At 36.7% G+C, this 19,613-nt stretch overlaps 2 protein-coding genes and 1 long non-coding RNA gene across 4 annotated transcripts in view; 1 reads left to right on the top strand and 2 right to left on the bottom strand.

Annotated features, from left to right (window-relative positions):
• The window catches only part of tpm4a (tropomyosin 4a), a 38,602-nt gene extending 28,042 nt beyond the window's left edge, over positions 1 to 10,560 (bottom strand). For both annotated transcript variants that reach the window (XM_055216787.2, XM_055216786.2), the window contains exon 1: positions 10,425 to 10,560. The gene's annotated coding sequence lies outside the window, so the exon portion shown is untranslated. The remainder of the gene's footprint in view (positions 1 to 10,424) is intronic.
• lpla (lipoprotein lipase a) lies at positions 8,372 to 16,829 on the top strand. The gene is made up of 11 exons (XM_073861986.1): positions 8,372 to 8,640; positions 9,565 to 9,752; positions 9,933 to 10,112; positions 10,226 to 10,337; positions 10,428 to 10,661; positions 10,784 to 11,026; positions 12,357 to 12,477; positions 12,606 to 12,786; position 13,498; positions 14,442 to 14,547; positions 14,675 to 16,829. The coding sequence occupies exons 1-11, from the start codon at positions 8,520 to 8,522 to the stop codon at positions 14,724 to 14,726; spliced, it is 1,539 nt and encodes a 512-aa protein (XP_073718087.1). The 5' UTR covers positions 8,372 to 8,519; the 3' UTR covers positions 14,727 to 16,829.
• LOC141359473 (uncharacterized) lies at positions 11,246 to 14,563 on the bottom strand. Its single transcript, XR_012365942.1, has 2 exons — positions 14,436 to 14,563; positions 11,246 to 12,781 (listed from the first exon to the last, which is right to left on the bottom strand). It is a non-coding gene; the product is annotated as an uncharacterized lncRNA (long non-coding RNA).
• Positions 16,830 to 19,613: the final 2,784 nt, after the last annotated feature.

Genomic DNA, 19,613 nt, shown 5'->3' with positions numbered 1-19,613 from the left:
GGCATGTCGAATAGAGGTCTTTCGTTGGAGGGGGAGGCACGGCGAGGATATCGCTGACAAAGAACATAACTCAAAGACCCCTACAGACCAGCGTGTTATTTCATATGAAGCACTCATATGCCTCATCATGCCCTCCGTGACCTCATGTGAAGAAAACACATGTTGTTGATGTAGATTATAGGACAGGTTTGTCTGAAACTGAAAATGTAAAGGTCCCGTTTTGCCTGTGTTTTCGAAGCCTTGATTGTGTTAAAGGTGTGCAATATAACATATGATCGTGTTTCGTGTGTAAAAACGCAGTATTTTTTACACAATTAACTAATCTCTATACTGCTATTTTCACTGTTGCTGCAGCTTGCGGTGGACATCCAACCCTGCCCACATCCAAGTGTGATGCCAGAAACCACGCCCATGTCCAATACATCACCGTGTGACTCCCATATATGGCAAAGCATGGTCCCCCTTTTGGAAACCCAAAACGGTCTGATGTCTTCCTTGTTCTATGAAGTCCCTCCTTCAGAAATACTTAAGGAGTTCTGATTGTGTAGTTTGTTTAGTGTGTTGTGATTCAAAAGCAGCTTAGCTTAGCAGAGCCGTTTGAGCTTAGCTGGCGACTGACGTACTTCTGTGGGCGGAGTTTAGTCAAAAACTCTTATATTGTCGTCATTCAACCGGGAAGTAAAGGGCTGTAGTCCAAACCGCCATTCGCTGTAGGCTTTGAAAGTGAATTATGTTAAAGAAAATACTTGGCAGTGAACTTTGAGCTTTATCATTTTGGTGGCTTTATTTATGCTCTAACAGCAACCTTGCACACCAATTAAAGTTTGAAAAAATGGAATCATGGAAAACAGCCGCTTTAACTGGATTTGCAGTTTCTGTTTTTTTTTTTTGTTCTTTAAAAAATTTTGACGTGAGAGCTTGTATAGACGGTTTCATCGGACGCACGTGCGATGCACGTGTCTGGTCCAAACTTTACTACCGGTTTTGCTCTGACTAGTGGCTAAATTGAACTCTTAAACAAATACCTCGTCAAAAATAACAAATGTTTTGGTTTTCTAGGTAATCTATGTGTTGTTTATTTTGCTTGTTATATAAATAAACTACTTAAAAAGGACTTTATTGTTATTTATTCTTAGCGGAGTTTACCGGAAGTTACGTGCTGACCACGAAAGCCGCTTGTTTATGTTGTTACTGCTGAAACCGTCTATAAAGGTTTAGAATTACTTTTTGTAGGGAAATAGACAGTCCGAAATCGCATACTGTGACAGTAAGTACTGAATTAGATGAAGTACATACTCATCGATTGTTAAAACAGTCGTACTATATAGTATAGATATGGATAGTATGAATGAATTCATCTGTACTATATCTGCCATGTTATCACGTGACATACGTCATCATAACAAGAAGTTCTAGTTCATTAACTAGAATGATGTTAAACTAGCGTCACTGTTACTGTTAATAATAAGTATTTGCATGTGTATAGAGCCGCATTACCGCTTTTGGACATTTTTTTTATAAAACAACGCCTCTCCTTCTTCTTCTTTGTTGCATAACTCCTCTCCCTGGGGCTTACGGGATAGTAAAGAGTCCATCGAATGAACACTTCGGGATCTTGCCGGAAGTAGAAGGTCATCCGGGTTCTTTTAGGCTACCGTTTTTGGAATACTATCCATTCGAACATACTACTCGACTCGTCTACTATATAGTATGAAAGTGGGCGTTTTCGGACGCAGCCAGTGTTTTTATTTACAACATTTTTGTTCTTTTATATATATATATATATATATATTAGGGCTGCACGATTTGGGTAATTTTTCCCATTGTGGCTATTGATGCTAATATTGGGATGTGCGATTGCGATTATACTAAATGGTATCATGAGTCAACTTGATGGGTTTTAAGGAAAATCCACAAACAGTTTAACTAAAATGTGTATTTGTAAAACTAGAAATTTTTCGTATTGCCACGTGATGTAGCAACTGCTCAGTGTCAGTAATCCTAAATCCAAAATACCGCCATACAACAGATAGCTACCAGATCACTGTCAACCTCCTCTGCATCCATCTTCGCTCTGGTATAAGTGACGACGCACACCACACACGTGCATGCCACACGTGCACTGCCTTTTTTGTTCGTTTTTCTTTCTTTTTTTTAAACAGCAAGGAAAATCATCAAACTGTTATCAGAAAGTTTGTGTTAACAAGTCCACACATTTATTTATTTAATATAATTGCAACATTTTGCTGTCATATAATCGCACAGGCTGACATCGCGATTACGATTGCGATGCGATTAATTGTGCAGCACTAATATATATATATATTTGTTTTTAACATATAAGTAGTCAGAAAGTGTCAAGCGTACATTGGAAACCTTTCAGCACGTTGATTTGTTTAATTACCAGGACGTGGCTTTCTTTCCGTATATAGCCTATTTTAAGTTGCTACGTCGTTTCTATATCTTTTTTTGTCTTATTTCATAGTTTTGATGTTTTTTTTTTTGTTACAATTTAATATTTTTTACTTGATTCTATTATATAAAAATGTGAACTAGTCACACGACTATATTTGTAATATTAAGTAAAGTAAAGATCATGTTCCATGAAGATATGTTGTAAGTTTCCTACTGTAAATATATAAAAAAGTATTTATCATTAGTATTATGTGTTGCTAAGGACAAATTTAAAGGCGATTTTTCTCGATATTTAGATTTGTTTTGCACCCTCATATTCCATATTTTCACATTTGTATATTTGCCAAATATTGTCCTATCCTTTCAACTCAATTCAACTTTATTTATATAGCTCTTTTTACAATTGGTAACTGTTTCAAAGCAGCTTTACATTAAAAGAAGCACAGAAAAAAATCGACAGACACTATAAGTAGCAAAATACAGCGGCTATGAATAAACTGTACAAGCGAGCGTATTAATAATGTATCGTATACAAGAGGGTGCTAGGTAAAGGCAAAGTCGGCTGACTTCCCTGGGGTCGAAAAAAACCCTAGGAGAAAAACCTCCCGACTTTTTAGCCCAGGAGGGAAAGAAGTCCTAGGAGGAAAAAAACCCTTTTCGGATGATGTTTAAATCTCAATTTCAAAATACTGACCCTTATATAATAGTTTTGTGGTCCAGGGTCACAAATAAGAAAAATAAAAATGGTAACACTATACAATAAGGTTGTATTTGTTAACATTAGCAAATGCGTTAGCTAACATGAACTTACAATGAACAATAGAGTTATTCGGTAGGCCATTATTAATTTTTGTCACTGTGCATTAACAAATGTTAACAATATTTGATTTTATAAGTGTATTAATAAATGCTGAAATTAATATGAATTAAGATTAACAAATGCTGTAGAAGTATTGTTCATTGTTAGTACATGTTAACTAATGCATTAACTAAAGTTAACAAATACAAGCTTATTGTAAACTGTGAAAAGATGATTTTGACTGGTTGCGTACATACTTATGCAACATATTCAGCTGGATTGACAACAGATGGATAATCAGATGCATCACAGGACACAAATCTATATATAATTATAACCTATTATTCAAGCTGGTGTATTTAAGTATAAGTCATAATGTCATAATGTCGAAAGACGTCACTAGGATTAAAAGGATTAAAAGTCAACCATTTCTTCATTCAGTCTCTGCCACAACACTGCTTTCAATTACCATGATACAACAAAAAAATGGTTTGCCAAGAAAATCACATGGGTGTTCCACATCAGGGGCCAGCTGTCTAGGAAATATTCGGAAAGTAAGCGAGTCGCTCTCAAAGTCATCCAGCTGTTGCTGGCGATTACCCTGCAGCTTGGACGCATTCCCCTAAACAAGCCAAAAAAAAAAAGCATTCGTGACTGCTTTTAATCCAACGCATTTGTTGAAGTTTAGCAGTCGCTGTTTTACATGCTTCAGTAAAATGTAAGCAAAACAACTGAGAAAACTTTAGGAAGCACTTGACTGGATCTTATCGGAAGGGCTCTCACTAAGTACTTGGTTTTTAAGTCAAGTACTCAAACTTTAAACATCACTTGGGGTACAATATTTGGTCAAATATAATTTCTGTAAGATCGAAGAATACTGAAATTGTACTAACACCAAGTATTTAGACTCAATCTTATCGGAAGGCCTGTTTGCATTGCGAAAATTTCCAAATACTTTTTAAATTACTTTGGGTGTATTTGATGTATAGTAGCACAACTCTCACGCTGTGCACATCGAATTGTACAAATCAAATTATACGGTATATTACATTTTTGGCCGCATGAACAACAATGAATAATATTCATTGTAACGTTACATCACTATTTGACCCGGCGTGACATTTAACATTGCTGTTTGTCATCATTTCAACACTTCCGAGCGTCGACTAAATTAAACTTTCTATATACGACCAGGAATATAAAAAGAAACCTTTCTGCAATGGTTTTGAGAAGTAGGCCTATGACTAATTATTTATAAACCCCTTCTGCAAAAGAAAGAACGTCACATACTATGTAACTATAATGGGCTGTTCACACTATGTACAATAACAATAGCTATAAAACTATTTTTAAAAAGTAGTTCACGCCACAACTGTAATGATAAAGATAATTATTGAAATGATCGAGTTAACTAATAAACGATAAAACATTGACAGCCAATCAAATCTTTTGAAAGTAAAGTGATCAAGTATTTCAAGACGCAATGGTGGAGACGCACATCACCGAGGTCCAGAAAAACCCAGCACTGTATGTTTTACAAACTGGGTCACTTTATCTTAATTTTTCTTAATACCCTATGGAGTCTGTTTAGTTACCCACTGTAATACATGAACCCCTGGTTGCCACACAGAACGACTGATCCTCTATCCCGTAGGGAGACTGTGGTGTATACACTTAAACACAGCGACTGAAGCAACTGAGGCTTTGGAAGCAGACACTGTTACAACATTCGCAGCTGAAAGCGATATCTGATTTATATCCACCGGGACCCAACTCTGCAATCCGAATGTTTCAACATGGACTGTGTTGAATGTTATATCTGCATCTACCACAAGACACCACTTGTGCACATGGCTTATTTATGTAATCAAAAACGTTTGCTAATGTCAAGATGAGAGCGATGGATAAATCGTGCCGTGTCAGACTAAAGAGATCAAAGCTGAAGTTTAATGAGTCGCAGATTCGACCAGATGCATTTTATTTGGTCCACTCGCAAACATTTGGAATCGCCGTCTGTGTGTTTCTCTAAACACCTGTGTAAATAGACTTGGTTATGGTTATATCGTTGTATATAGAGTCGTTTATGGTCAGAATTGCTTTTGGGTTAAATTTAGTCATCACGATTCACAGAACTCACACTCTAAATGTTTAAAAAACATCAAATTGTTTATAAGTAGTATGTAACTATCAAAGCTATAGACTATCAAAAGTTACCGACACCTGTGTGAACTTGAAGGGAATGTAACTCACTTCAAAAAACCACTTAGATGCTACTTAGTTTATATTTTGTTATACCACGGGCCTGTTGAATGCTTTATTCTGATTGGTTGAGAAATGGGTGCTGATTATTTTTCTGTAAAACCCACACCTAACCAGTCAAATGTCTAAAATAACTACCAAAGCAATGGTAACTGTGATATAAGCGTTTCGCGTCGTACCGCATTACCACCTTAGGTGTGCATTATTTTCGTATAATTCAACGGCCCGTCATCAATAATTTCTTACTTATACCACGGGTCTGTTGAATGCTGTATTCCGATTGGCTGAGAAATGTTCCGTGGGTATGCATTAATTTCTGATAACCGCACACCTAACTTGTCAAATGTCTTAAAAATAGGCACCAGAGCAATGTTTGTGGTAACCGTGGTATAAGAGGAATAATTGACTCCGGTCCATTGAATAATTTGAAAAAAATAATGCACTCCGCTTCGCGCCGCATTGTACCTTGGGTGTGCATTATTTTCTTATAATTCAATTGCCCGTCGTCAATTATTCCTTATTTATGACAACCAGATTAAGAAACGCTCTCAACAACGACCTTGTTGAAAGAGACAAGCTTCACACAGCAACAAAATCGCGTATAATGTGAATAGTATGTAGCTTTAGAATTAGTCATTTTTACCTACATACACTGCGGGTCTCTTAACATGGAAGTCGCCATTTCGCGCCGCCATGTTTCTACAGTAGCCCTAAATGGACAAACTGCTCAACAGAGTAGTCACCACGTAGTCTCAGACGATATCATGTTTGTCCTGTGGCCGCTATCGTAGCTTTTCACAATCTCACCACTAGACACCGCTTAAAATCTAAACAGTGGACCTTTAAATGTGTATATGGAGGTTTGTATTGGTAAACATATTTGATGTTCTGATAAACTGGAGTTTATATTGTTAATGATGTTCTGATAAATTGGGGTTTATATCGTTAAAAGTGTTTAGTTCAAACCAATATTTTCTGGTCTTTGATTAAAACAACATGACCAGCACGCAGCAAGCATTTAGCAAAACAAAGCGATGTTGAAATCAGTGCAACTAAATTGTAGCCATAAGTATCAGTTAGGTTGTTTAGATTTACAGTTAAGTTTATAAAATATTTTTTATTTAAAAGAAAATACAAATTTACCAGAGTTGCACTTTTAAAATTAAAGATGCTTCACAATGCCATAAAAAAAGTTATTTAGATGATAAAAATGTAAGAAAATAATGGGTTTTCTAAGCATCTTTGATTGGATGGTTCTCTGATGAACCAAAAATGCTTTGTTGTGAAGAGCCTTTGAAGCACCTTTATTTTTAAGCGTGTATATCCTGTAGGAACCGGCAGGTTTTTCAGAAATAGGTCAATTCTTTTAAAAGCTAAATATTTACATTGAGGTAGCAGGTCAATTTCTTATATGGGGTTATGAAATGTTTTATGTTCCGCGGGTTACAATAACAATTATACAAAAACATAACATTTACAAAAACAATGCTGGATGACAAAGAATTGTAAATATGACATTATTATATTAAACATCAACATTACACCAGTTGAACACTAAAATACCAGTGCAACTTTCATACATTTCTGTGATCATTTATGTTGATATGTCAAGATCGCTTATGTATTCAACCATGGTCTTCATCGAGCTCTACGTTAGACAAAGCAAAAACACGTTTCTTCTTTGTTGTTTTTTTCGGAGTAAGTTTACTTGTGTTGAAAAAGTAAATTCAGGATCAGAAAGAGTATAAATGTTTACGCTTTGTAAAAGCAAAGTGTGCACGTGCACGTTTTTTTCTCTTTACTCTAAAAATGCTGTGTTGTTTCAAACCATGGATGGGTAAAATATGGACAAACCCAACCGCTGGTTTAAATAAATCTTGAAAATGACAGTATTTTACCTAACCATGAGTTGAAACAACAGATAATTTTAAATTGAAACTTCTTTTTCTTATTGATCCTGAATGCTTAAAATGGTGTTGATAATCACATTTAGGTTTTTATGAAATGGTTGCTTTAGTTTTATATGGTAATTTTCAAATGTAGCATTTTGTTAGATTTGTCATACGAACAAAAGGCACTTTTATGTGTACTTTCATGTGTTGTACACAAAAAGCTATTCACTTTCAAAGTCAAATTAATTCCTACTTTGTAGACTGTCATATTCATTAAATCAGTGATTTACGGCTTTTTTGTCTTGGAAGAGGTTTAAAAAGGCTCGGCTTTCTCTCTGCTCACCACTGTCTGGCCAATGAGAGGGAGGGTGGCCGAACACACCCATTGACCGTCTCCCTGAATGGAGATCACATTGATAGCCAATCCGTGGCCCCTTTTCCACACGCTGCCAAAAAGTACATTGTGCATTGTGAACACATTGTTTTGTTGGTTTTCGTGTAGCCAAATAGACCCACAGTCGATATGTTTTTAGTACTGTGGGTTTTCATTTGTTTTGGGTTACGGTATTAATTTTTATTAAGCTGTGATTATCAAGAAATTATATTTTTTTAAATGAGCTGCTCAACCTAAAAAAAATTTAAAATGCAATCGTCATATAAAGAAAGCTTAAACTATTTTAGCATTGCAATAAACACAGCATTAAATGTTTTATATATACATATATTACTGTTTAAAAGATTTGTAAGAATAAAGAAAGAAAGAAAGAAAGAAAGAAAGAAAGAAAGAAAGAAAGAAAGAAAGAAAGAAAGAACGAAAACATTGAGAAACCGATGTTCACATTCATGGACTCTCAGGGGCCTCAATACTTGTAGTGAGTGATGAGTCAGTGTGGGGGTTCCTGGCTTCTTATTGGTCAGTCCACGCCTTACCCCGCCTCTCTCGACCAATAGAATGCGATTGATTTGCATGAGGTCCCGCACTGAGAATAAAGACAAGCGTGTAGCGGTAACAGATTTAAAGTTGGAGACAAGCTCGGCTAAACTACATCTGCTACCACCAACCGGAATATAAACCTGCCGTTATACCGTAAATACCCGGATCTCAATCGCTTTTACTTTGTATTCAGTCTACTTCAGTTTAAAACTCTTTGAATATGGGGAAAGTAAGCAAATTGTGTTTTATAACCTGGATATACTTTCTTGCGTACATTTCATCGGGATTTGCAACTACAATCGAGCCAACAATCGAGCCGACGAGCGAGTCTACAACTTTTAGTGAGTATAAACTGTACAAGGATTATTGTTTTATAATTTTATAGAATGCTATTGTAAAGCGCTTTTGAAAGTATTACAAATTTCGCGTTTCCGGTGTGCAAATGCTATAATTTGTCTTATAATAATTATAAGTGTAACGTTAGATAAATAACGGAACGCGTCTTACTGACGAAGAAATGACTTGCACTTTAAGTGCATAACAATTTATCTTTTGCATGCAGTGCATGACTTATAAAACGTAATAATGTATTTATTTTATTTTTCATGCATTTTTAAGTCTTTAGATATTTTTATGCAACTAAATGACATTAATGTCTTAAAAGATAAGATGCTAAATATTCATATTCACAATTTTCATCTTTAAATCTATGCATTTCCTTTGTCAATTAATTATTGCTATGATAAAAGTCTTTAAGAGATTTGTTTAGCATCTTTTGTCAATGGATTACGTCATAAAATCTATGCTTTTTCAACGTTGTCTAAAAATTAAAATAGGCGAATTTAATGTTAAAGCAAAATAATGCTTTGTTTCATGTCAGAAAGTTAATTTTTAGATGATAAGATAAAAAGATTTAGGTGATTTTGTTTATTTAGGTGTAGCCTATTTGTTTAGCAAAAATCATATGTACTTAACAGTATATTGTAAGAAATCTAAGACATAAGAAACATTTTTTTCTATTATCTCTTTATATTCCTAAAACTTATATTACTAAAATGTATATAAAAATGTACATAAAATGCAAATGAAATGTGCATTTAAAATGTATATAATGGGATAAAGATCCAAGTTGCCTTTGGTAATAATTCTTCGCATACAAACTAAGCAATCTAAGCTTCTTGAAAATGTAATAATTCAAATATTTATAAGCCGCTTATAAAGTTAGTTGCTGGGTGCTTATATCATTATTGACCTGTTTTTGACAGGTTACATCATGGACAATTACACCGAATCGATGGCGGACTTAAGCGACATCGAGTCCAAGTTTTCTTTCAGAACCAGCGAGGAACCCGAGGACGATTTGTGTTATATTGTTCCTGGTCAACCCGAAACTATTAAAGAATGTAACTTCAATCCAGAAAACAACACCTTCATAGTTATTCACGGATGGACGGTAAGTGCTGTTATGTTTGTAGTACGTCTGTGTAAACAAACGAAAGAACAAAGTTTAACTACACACCAGCTTAGTTGAGTTGCTGTTCATGTAAAACTAAACTCAATAAAATGATGTGTGACTGTCATAAAAGTGAAGAAATGAACATTGAAAACTATGACACGAATGATTTTGTTTCAGGTCACTGGTATGTTTGAAAGCTGGGTTCCCAAGCTGGTAACGGCTTTGTATGAACGAGAGCCATCTGCCAATGTCATTGTGGTGGACTGGTTGACACGCGCACAGCAGCACTACCCTACATCGGCAGCATACACCAAACTAGTGGGCAGAGACGTGGCCAAATTTGTCAACTGGTTACAGGTATGTTAAACACGCTCAGTGACAGTTTGCGTCACGTGTTTATTCATAAATTTGTGTATTATTGGATAAACAATAGTACGTCTCTTTGAAGTACGTATTGTTCCTTAAACCAGGCCGAGATTGACTATCCTTGGGAGAAACTACACCTGCTGGGCTACAGCCTTGGTGCACACGTGGCAGGAATCACTGGTCTTCTTACCAAAAATAAAGTTAACCGAATCACAGGTAAATGGAGATCAATTGTAAAGGTGTTTAAGGTGGAACCCTAGAAATGTTGTGTTCAACTGCATTAAAAAGGTTTTCTCGTCTTACCAGGTCTGGATCCGGCTGGTCCCAGCTTTGAGTACGCCGACTCCCAAAGCACTCTTTCCCCTGATGATGCTCTTTTTGTGGACGTCCTTCACACCAACACTCGAGGATCTCCAGACCGCAGCATCGGGATTCAGAGGCCAGTTGGCCACATAGATGTATACCCCAATGGTGGCACCTTTCAACCTGGCTGTAACCTTCAAAACACTGTATTGATGGTGGCCACTACTGGTTTAAGGAGTGAGTAACCATTGGATTACATTTATGTATTTGGTAGACACTTTTATCTATAGCATCTCTACCAATTGAGCTACAGGAACCACCAAATTTTACCTTCAACGATGTTTCTCGGTTCTCCGCAGACATGGATCAGATCGTGAAGTGTTCCCACGAGCGCTCGATTCACCTGTTCATCGATTCGCTCGTGAATACGGAACAGCAAAGCTTGGCTTTTCGCTGTAGCTCCCGAGAAAGCTTCAATAAGGGCATGTGCCTCAGCTGCCGCAAGAACCGCTGCAACAAGGTGGGCTATGGCATCAACAAAATCCGCACTCGCAGGAGCAGCAAGATGTACATGAAAACCAGAGATATGATGCCGTTTAAAGGTGAGTGTTAGTAAAAGACTTAATCTGAACATTTTTGGATGTGACTGCTTGTGCGAATAAATTTTTTCTTCTATAAATATTTAAACATACAATATATCAAATAAAAAAACAGACCCTCGGGTTTTAAACAAACAAACAAAACGAAAAAAAAATCATTTGTTCTCTTTTTATTACCAATTTTTGAGCAAAATGCTGAAATAATTACAAAGACTTTTGTTAAGAGATTAGATTCAGAATGATGATCAAACATACACAGAGTGTCTTGTTGTTGAATTAGCTGATGCTTCAGTTTTTTATAAGTTGGGTAAGAGTGCCACCTAGTGGATCATAGCAGAATTGTAAATTACCGTAAAAACTCGTAAGGTAAGCGTCATTGGCGTCTTAATTGACGAGATAACTCGTCAATGGCGAGGAAAGAGTTAAGCCTGAAGTATAGTTCGCTCGCAAACACATACGGTACGTTCACACATGGCATAAGCGTTAACGCTTCCCGTTCACTTCTAATGGGTGACGTCATGCGTTGCCGAATTGAATTGTGGAACCTTTGGGGCAGAAGTTGAACATTTCTCAACTTTTTAAGCTGCAACGCGTGCGCCAGCCAATCAGATCGCCTTATGCAAATAACCTAGGCAGAGCCAGCCAATGACATTTATTGAAGACCGGAGCATGTGTTGCGGCCACTGCGATTGGCTGTTGGCCACGCTTCAGACAAGCCTTCTGTCAAGCGTTAACGCCTCTGTTCCATACGGATAAAATAACGTTCGCGCACAGTCGAATGCGCAGCCTGGCAAAGCATAGTTTATTTTACTTGTACGTGTACACAAATGCAATTGCAATACCTCACCTGGCCTACAGACTACATACTCCTGAATGCGCATGCGTCACCACGACAACAAAGTATGCGCAATTACAAAAATCTAGCACATAGCACTATGTATACTATTCTGACAATGAAATTTGCGTCACGCACATTGTTCGCTGACACTCATGTCCATGTAAAAACTAAACTATACTATATAACTATACTATATATATATTTGTGATTTACTCAAATTTATCCTATATAATGTAAAAAACATTATTATTTACCGAGTAAGGTCAAGTAAAATCAAACTTTGATGCTTCTAATCTTAGAGATTATGAGACCTTAGACTGGTGATAGGACAATGATATACGCTGCTGTAGTAGATAAATGCTTTCCAGGATGATGAGCATGATAATAGCTTCCTTCCTCTAAAATTACCCAAAGAATGTGCTTGAACTGAGTCTGAGGTGTTTCCATGCATCAGATTGCTATAATGCCTTTCTAAATATAACCATCTTTCCACAGTTTTTCATTACCAAGTGAAGGTCCATTTCTTCGGCAAGACAAAATTGAGCTACACTGACCAGCCAATGAAGATCTCACTGTATGGCATCGACGGTGAGAAGGAAAACATCCCCTATGTTATGTAAGTTGAACAGTGCACAAGACGTATAAGCAGTGTTGTGTTTACCACTATATAAATCTAGAAAATCTGTAGATTTGAACTACGGTAATTAGACTTGAGATGATGAATGTTTTTGTCCGATTCCACAGGCCTACTTTGAACTCGAACGCCACCGTGTCTTTCCTGTTGACCACAGATGTGGACATCGGAGAACTTCTGATGGTGAAACTTATCTGGGAGAAAGACACGCTCATCAGCTGGCCATGGTGGAACCCCGACACCTTTCATGTCCGCAAGCTACGGGTGAAATCAGGAGAGACACAATCTAAAGTAAGCATGCTAAATTCATTTTAAAAAATGCTAAATTCTGCTTCGAACAACCCTGTGTGTCATATTTTGGACAAACAGGTTACCAAAGTTAAACTTTTGATGTCAGGCCATTTAAAGGGGACATATTATACAATTTTACAAGATGTAATATAAGTCTCAGGTGTGCCTAGAACGTGTCTGTTGAAGTTTCAGCTCAAAATACCCCAGAGATCATTTATTATGGCATGTCCAAAAAAGCGCTGTTTTCATCTGTGTACCTTTTAATGCAAATGAGCTCACGCCCTTACCAATAAACAAATACAAATAGATCTGATTCCTATGAATACAATCTGATACAATAGTATTTTTAGTCACATTAGCACTTTAACATCCAAACAAACAAAGCTTCTGGGTAAAATTAGTCAGTCAGTGGGTGTGGCTTTTCAATGTGACATCACATTAACAAGAAAATCAAAACTGAATGTCTTGGACAATAACAGGTTTGCTAAAATGGGGATTAAAAAGAAGTGCCAACTAGAGCTGCACGATTCTGTATAAAATGAGAATCACGATTCTTTTGCTTAAAATAAAGATCTCGATTCTCAAGAACTTTGTTAATTTTAAAGACGTACAACCCCTGAACATTAATTTTAACGGGTGCAAATTAATTATAATTCTGAAAGTTTCAGATAAGTGTTGATAAACTTTAAATTCAGTTAATATTAATTGTAGAGTGATTATGTATTCATTTTATCTAAAGAAAAAAAATGTAAATATATATTTTAAGTAGCCTAAATAAAAAAAAAACGAATACGTTTTGGTGCAAATTGCTGTGACATGGATTGACATTATGTTAATGAGCTATGACGCAGTTCGGCGGGAACCAATCGCAAGGCGGAAACGTTCCGCGGGAACCAATCGGAAGGCGGAAACCTCTGCTTGAGAGGATTCCAGAGAATGCATTCGAGCGTCAGAGCGTTTTTTGACGCTCTCGCTGGTGGCGTGAACATCCATCGGGTAAATAATATAATAATAATAATATCTACATGCACGCTTAATCTTTACGCCCACTAGAACACTTGGGCCACATACAAGAAAACGTAATGTAAGTAGTCAAGTGGTCAAGCGCAAAGACAGCAAGTGTGGTTATTTGGACGCAGCCAATGTTTTCCCCTGTGCTAAAAACTTTTTAGGAAGGGATAAGATCCAAAATATGATCCTCTTTTTGTCGTTAAAACAACGTCAAGGTTCTTGTCGGACGTACCTGTGTATTGCTCTGCCTCACTTATTCTCTCGACGAAAGCATCCGCTGTACCAGTGGAGCGAACGCGAGCACATCTGGCTTGCGCAATAATAAATGTGACTTCAAGACGTCATTGCGGACGCTGTGATTGCGTGTTGTCGAGAGAATTGACGAGACTGCGTCTTTCATACTTGCATATATAATTACCTGAATCGTCAAATGCTGGATTAAGATCGTTTGGGGGGTTGAATCGAGATCACGATCTTTTAACGATTAATCGTGCAGCTCTAGTGCCAACACACATTTATGTCCAGAAACCTTGTAAAAGTGGATTTGCATAATATGTGCCCTTTAATCACAATAAATTATAAGTTTAAATTATTCTTGAGCCTAAATTCAAAATTTATTGTTAATAATTTGTTGTCACACAGAGTAATCTTCACTGCCAAAGAAGGTGAATTTTCCTACCTTGCTCGCGGAGGCGACGCCGCCGTCTTTGTGAAAGACAAAGAAGCCCAGTCAAGCCGCAAAAACCAGAGGTAAAATCATCCAAACTTTTAATCCATAAAAGTGATCTTCCCATGCGTGGGCACGTACATGCTGTGCTTGTTTTATTTGTTGTGTAGGCTTTTATTTGTCTAAACCTTCTGCACTTTACACCGACAGATTGCACAAGCGGAAGATGCAGGGAAGTTCATTCGAACAAAACACGGAGTAGAAACGCACTTCAAAATCCAACTCTGCTGGAACCTGCACAGACTTTGCCGAAAACTGGAACGCCGGTGAAAACCAACATCTTCTATATGTCCTGACCTTCACCTTACATAAGTCCTGATACACATCTTGCAAGAAACCACATCTTGAACACGTTACTGCTGTGCAGTTTGGAAACAAAACGTCACATTGGGGACTTTTAATTTTTAAGTATTTCGCCTAAATGATTTTGCATCTTGGCCCACTAAGAAAAGTCTGCTGGACAATCTTTAGTACATAAAATGATAATCACATGACTTTATGCAATACAAACATGCAAGTACACTACTGTGGTCTGTTTGTCTGCATTGGTTAAACAAAAGTAAAGCAGGTGTAACGTTCGCTACACTTTCAGAAAAAAGGTTATTACTGGGATGGTACCTTTTAAAAGGGTCCAAATATGTACCTTTGAGGAACCAGTATGTACCTCTAAGGTACCAAATATGCACCTTTTGGTTCAAAAGTGTACTTTTTGAAAAGGTGCCGCCCCAGGGACAACTTTAGCATGTTCTTGTACCTTTATTTCTGAGTGTGCAGTTGTGAATCAAAGAAACAAAGCTTGTTGTTGTTGTAGTTTTTCCCTTTTGGAGAAAGATGTTACTCGAAACAAGAGATGCACCGATATTATATTTTCACAGACACCGATTATTCAGTCTAATATCGCCAGATGCCGATATTGATCGTTTGGTGGTTATATTAACTTGCATTAACTAAATTCTAAAGATTAAATTTAGGTTTTTCATTCACATAATGACTATTAATATTGAACATTAAACTAGTAATTTTTCTTTACATTTTTTATACACAGAGCTCAAATTCATAGCATTTTCCTGTTCGTTTGATTGATAGGATATATCGGCCATGACTATAAGTTATTTTTAAACTATCGGCCAATAGCATTAAAAATAGCTTACCGATATTGGCCGATATATCGGTGCATCTCGACTCAAAACATGTTAAGGATTATTTAGTTTAGCTCTGTGATAACAGTATTAAATTTGAACTTTGAGACTAAACCGCTACGTTATTTAGCCATTTAATTTTTGGTTGCACTGTGAAGTTGGTTTTTGTACCAAAGCTGTTTCGCTAGCAATGCTAATCCTCTTATTGAAGGCAACAGTTCAGTCTAGCAAATGTTTTCTCGGTTTGCTCACAGTATTAAAACTGAACACCATCACATTTCACCAAAGTCGGACCAAATTCTCTCTCTACTGAATCAATAATTACTGTAAATATGTGTAATTGTCATATATATATATACAGCTCTTCAAACGTCTACCTTTCTTTTGTTTTCTGGGTTATTGTGTCTGGCACAGGTCACTTTAAAGGATTTGCCTCCCTTTGATTCAGTTTTGTTTGGATAAACCAGCAAAAGACATCAAACAATTTTGTCTCCCGATGCAATTACTGTTTTGTCTCTCATTGCCCTTTTTATAGCAACTCAAGCTTTACAGTTTATTGTTTTGTCTGGATTAAATTTAGCGAAAGTAAAAAAGCTCATTATATTTACACGGACCAGCCAGGAAATAAAAATTTTATTTGATCTAAAGAATAAAGCGTAGACAGACGTTTTCTAAAAGGCCTGATGGGGTTAACAGCCCCATATGATAGCCACACGTATACATACAGTACAATAAGTCACAAAACTGTTAATTTTTCTATTTATTGAATGTATATATTTGTATATTAAGCACATAATATATGTATACTATATTTCTGATTTGCTCCTCGCTTTTGAGTTCTAGCCTCTCTATTTTTATATAAGCAAACAACTTTCGAACGATTGAAGAAAACTACCTAATCAGTGTTTTGGTGAACAACTGTGATCATTTATTTGATGGTTATAATGTCATTTTAATAAACATTATGTTACAGTATGTCAGGGCTTGAAAATGTTTTTTAATCGAACTCATTTTCAAGCAGAAGTTTTATGTAAAACAAATCTGTTTATCTCAAAAAAATGTAGGCCTTATAATACATTTCAATTGCCGTGTCTGTATTAGCTTATATTCGATTATTCTTGGAAGATGTTACTAAAAGACTGTAGACAGAATAAATTTGCACTGAATATTTGGCTCAACTTGCTTTAATCGTGCCATCACACTTTAGATATTTCATGTTTGCAATGCTTTCACTCCTTAAACTACTTTAAACTTATGAAATTGGCTAAAGACAAAAAGTGCATATCTCCGAAGTGTGAAGCTACACAAAAAAAGTTCATCAATATATGATAAATATGTATTCAGTTAAACAAAAAGTCCTTAAAACTTCAAAATGCAGCCTATGTTTGTTTTGTTCAGAATTTGATTATGACATCACATCCATTCAAAACAAACATCTGGTCTCGTGATTGACTCACTTTGCATTGTTTAATAGAAAAGAGACTCACGTGTAATAGTCTCCAATCAAAATAGCGGGAGCCTGTTTTTCCAAATGCCCTCCTCTTTTCATGGAAGGAAAGATTCTTGGAACGACGACATTCCAGTTAATCTGAATTCCTCTGTCGAGGACAATTGTGTGAAAGTTCTGTTGTTGAATCTTGGAAGGAACTTTTTGGCAATAAAATATGCAGAAATTAAAACGTTAGATTGGATTGCGATTTATTTTGCAACGCTGTCCAATTTTTCAGCGCAAATGTCCTTGTCCTCCTATGAGTCGTTTTTGTCACGGACAATAATTTCTTGGAGGATCGCCGTTTTTGTGTTTTTTGGTAAAGAGCCTGTGTTTTTTACTGGTGGTACAACATCAAATGTTCCCATTGAGTACTTTGGATGAAAGTACTGCTCCATGTGTCCCTATGACTTATGTTATTACAAACAGATCCAATGGCAGCGCAAAGGACAGATGCCATCTGAAAGTTTTGGCGGGACTTGAATGTTATGATGAGACAATGACACGATACAAACAATCTGGGTAGAACAAAATCAAGGCGAAAAAAAAACATTATTCAATGCCATTAAAATATTTTGGATATTAAAGTGAATTAAAGAGCACCTATTATCCGATTCACGGTTTTACATTTCCTTTGGTGTGTAAGTGTGTATTGGTACATGTTAACGATATGCAAAACGTACAAATCCCAAAGTAAACGTTGATGCGAGTTATCGTTTTCAATGTAAATCTCTTTTCTTGTACTACAACAAACACACGGATTGTAGGCAACAGTTTACTTCCTCGGCCTGTTGACGTGGACACGACGGCCATTATCATAATTACGCCCGCTTCAGACTCACAGCCTGTAAGTAGTCTATGTTTTTATATTAAAATAATTTACTGCCGACTAAATGATTCAAACGCAAGTTTTGTGCAGTGCAGAGTAGCGCTTGTTTGTCGTTTCTACGATCACAAATGCAGACATAGTTTAATGTTTTAGTATCCTTACCTTACCAATCTGTTATGTCCTGCTCAAGCCGCGCTGGCCAAGTTGACCGATCAATTTGGTCATCTGCATTTTCTGGATCAGATTCGGCTCGTATTGATAAGGTAGTTAAGACAATCCTGTCAGTATTGCATTGGGAGCTAATCATCTATACATGGTAAGGAGCGTCACATTTCCGAGTGACGAAATAGGTATTCAGGCCAAAAACTGCGCTCTGGTTAGCTGGCCAATCGGAGGACCCTGCGCTTTTCAGAACAATAATGTACAGTATGTAAAAAATAATATGTAATTAATAAATAAAATAATAAGCAAACACATTGGATTACACCAAATACGCGTTTTTAGCAACATAATAGCAGGGTTCCCACACCTTGGCTAACTTCAAATTCAAGGACCTTTCAAGGACTTTCCAGGTCCAATACCCTCAAATTCAAGGACTAAATATGGGGACACATTTCAAGTGAGAGCAAAGTTACATTGTGTTACCTTTTAAGATACATTGTTACAGTTCCCTTTTGAGGGAACTCGCGCTGCGCCACTGCGGTGACACTTTGGGGACACTTCCAGGGGTAAGTGCGTCTGAATGTGTATATCAAATTCAACCAATGGTGAGGCTTAACGACAAAGACAGGGTCACGTGGGAGCCAGGAAGTATATCTGTCTCTGAAATATTGCCAAAGACGGCGTTACAGGGATGCCGGAAGTATGGCAAGGGAGACGCAGCGCCTCGTTCCCTTCTCAGGGAACAACATTTACATACGTAACCCAAGACGTTTTCATGTGTCAAACACAACTATGCAAAAAAGCATTTTGGTATGAATCCACATTTGCATACAGAAGATATAAGCATTTAAAGCGAACAGTTTAGCTTAAAATGTCTAAAATTTTTTATATTATCCTACACTACACAGGGAATAATATGGATTTTTTTCAAGAAAACTTCTTGCATAAAATAGTTTCAAGCACTTTCAATGACCTGTATCTATGTATGTATATTTTCAAAAACTTCCCAGGGCCTTGAATTTTTTTCACGGGATTTCAAGGACGGTGGGAAGGGAACCCTGTAATAGGTTCTCTTTAAACATCTTGAGCAGCTATTTCCATATAAGTACATTAAAATGCTGAGTTGGGTCAAAAAAAACACAGCCAGTAAAATTAACCAAGAAAATGTTTATATTTGACCCAACAACCCAGCCCAACGAGTTGGGTTTGTCCCTTTTTACCAAACGCTGCCCAGACAGCAAATGAGTCCGGGCCGTATCCGCACCGAAGCAGCAGACTTTGGCGCAGATCCGGCCCAGAGTCGTCTGCTGTTGATGGGTTGGATGGGTTGAAAAAAAAACATTTTTGTGAGTGTTATATTTAATTAAGTGATATAAACAGAAAACTCAATATTTTGCCATATTTTAGTCAACATCATGACATAACAGGTTTATATGACCATAAAAGATCAATATGAAGCTGTCAAAAACC

Source organism: Misgurnus anguillicaudatus, chromosome 23, assembly GCF_027580225.2.
Source record: "Misgurnus anguillicaudatus chromosome 23, ASM2758022v2, whole genome shotgun sequence".
NCBI classification, from domain to species: Eukaryota; Metazoa; Chordata; class Actinopteri; order Cypriniformes; family Cobitidae; genus Misgurnus; species Misgurnus anguillicaudatus.
Note: the sequence above shows the minus strand (reverse complement) of the source record. Positions and strands in the feature narration are given on the sequence as shown.

Excerpts from the sequence above, each read along its gene's own strand:
- lpla (XM_073861986.1), top strand. The coding sequence starts at position 8,520 with ATGGGGAAAGTAAGCAAATTGTGTTTTATAACCTGGATATACTTTCTT. Across the intron at positions 9,753-9,932 it reads TAGTTATTCACGGATGGACG|GTCACTGGTATGTTTGAAAG; the intron begins GTAAGTGCTGTT and ends ATTTTGTTTCAG. Across the intron at positions 10,113-10,225 it reads AATTTGTCAACTGGTTACAG|GCCGAGATTGACTATCCTTG; the intron begins GTATGTTAAACA and ends TCCTTAAACCAG.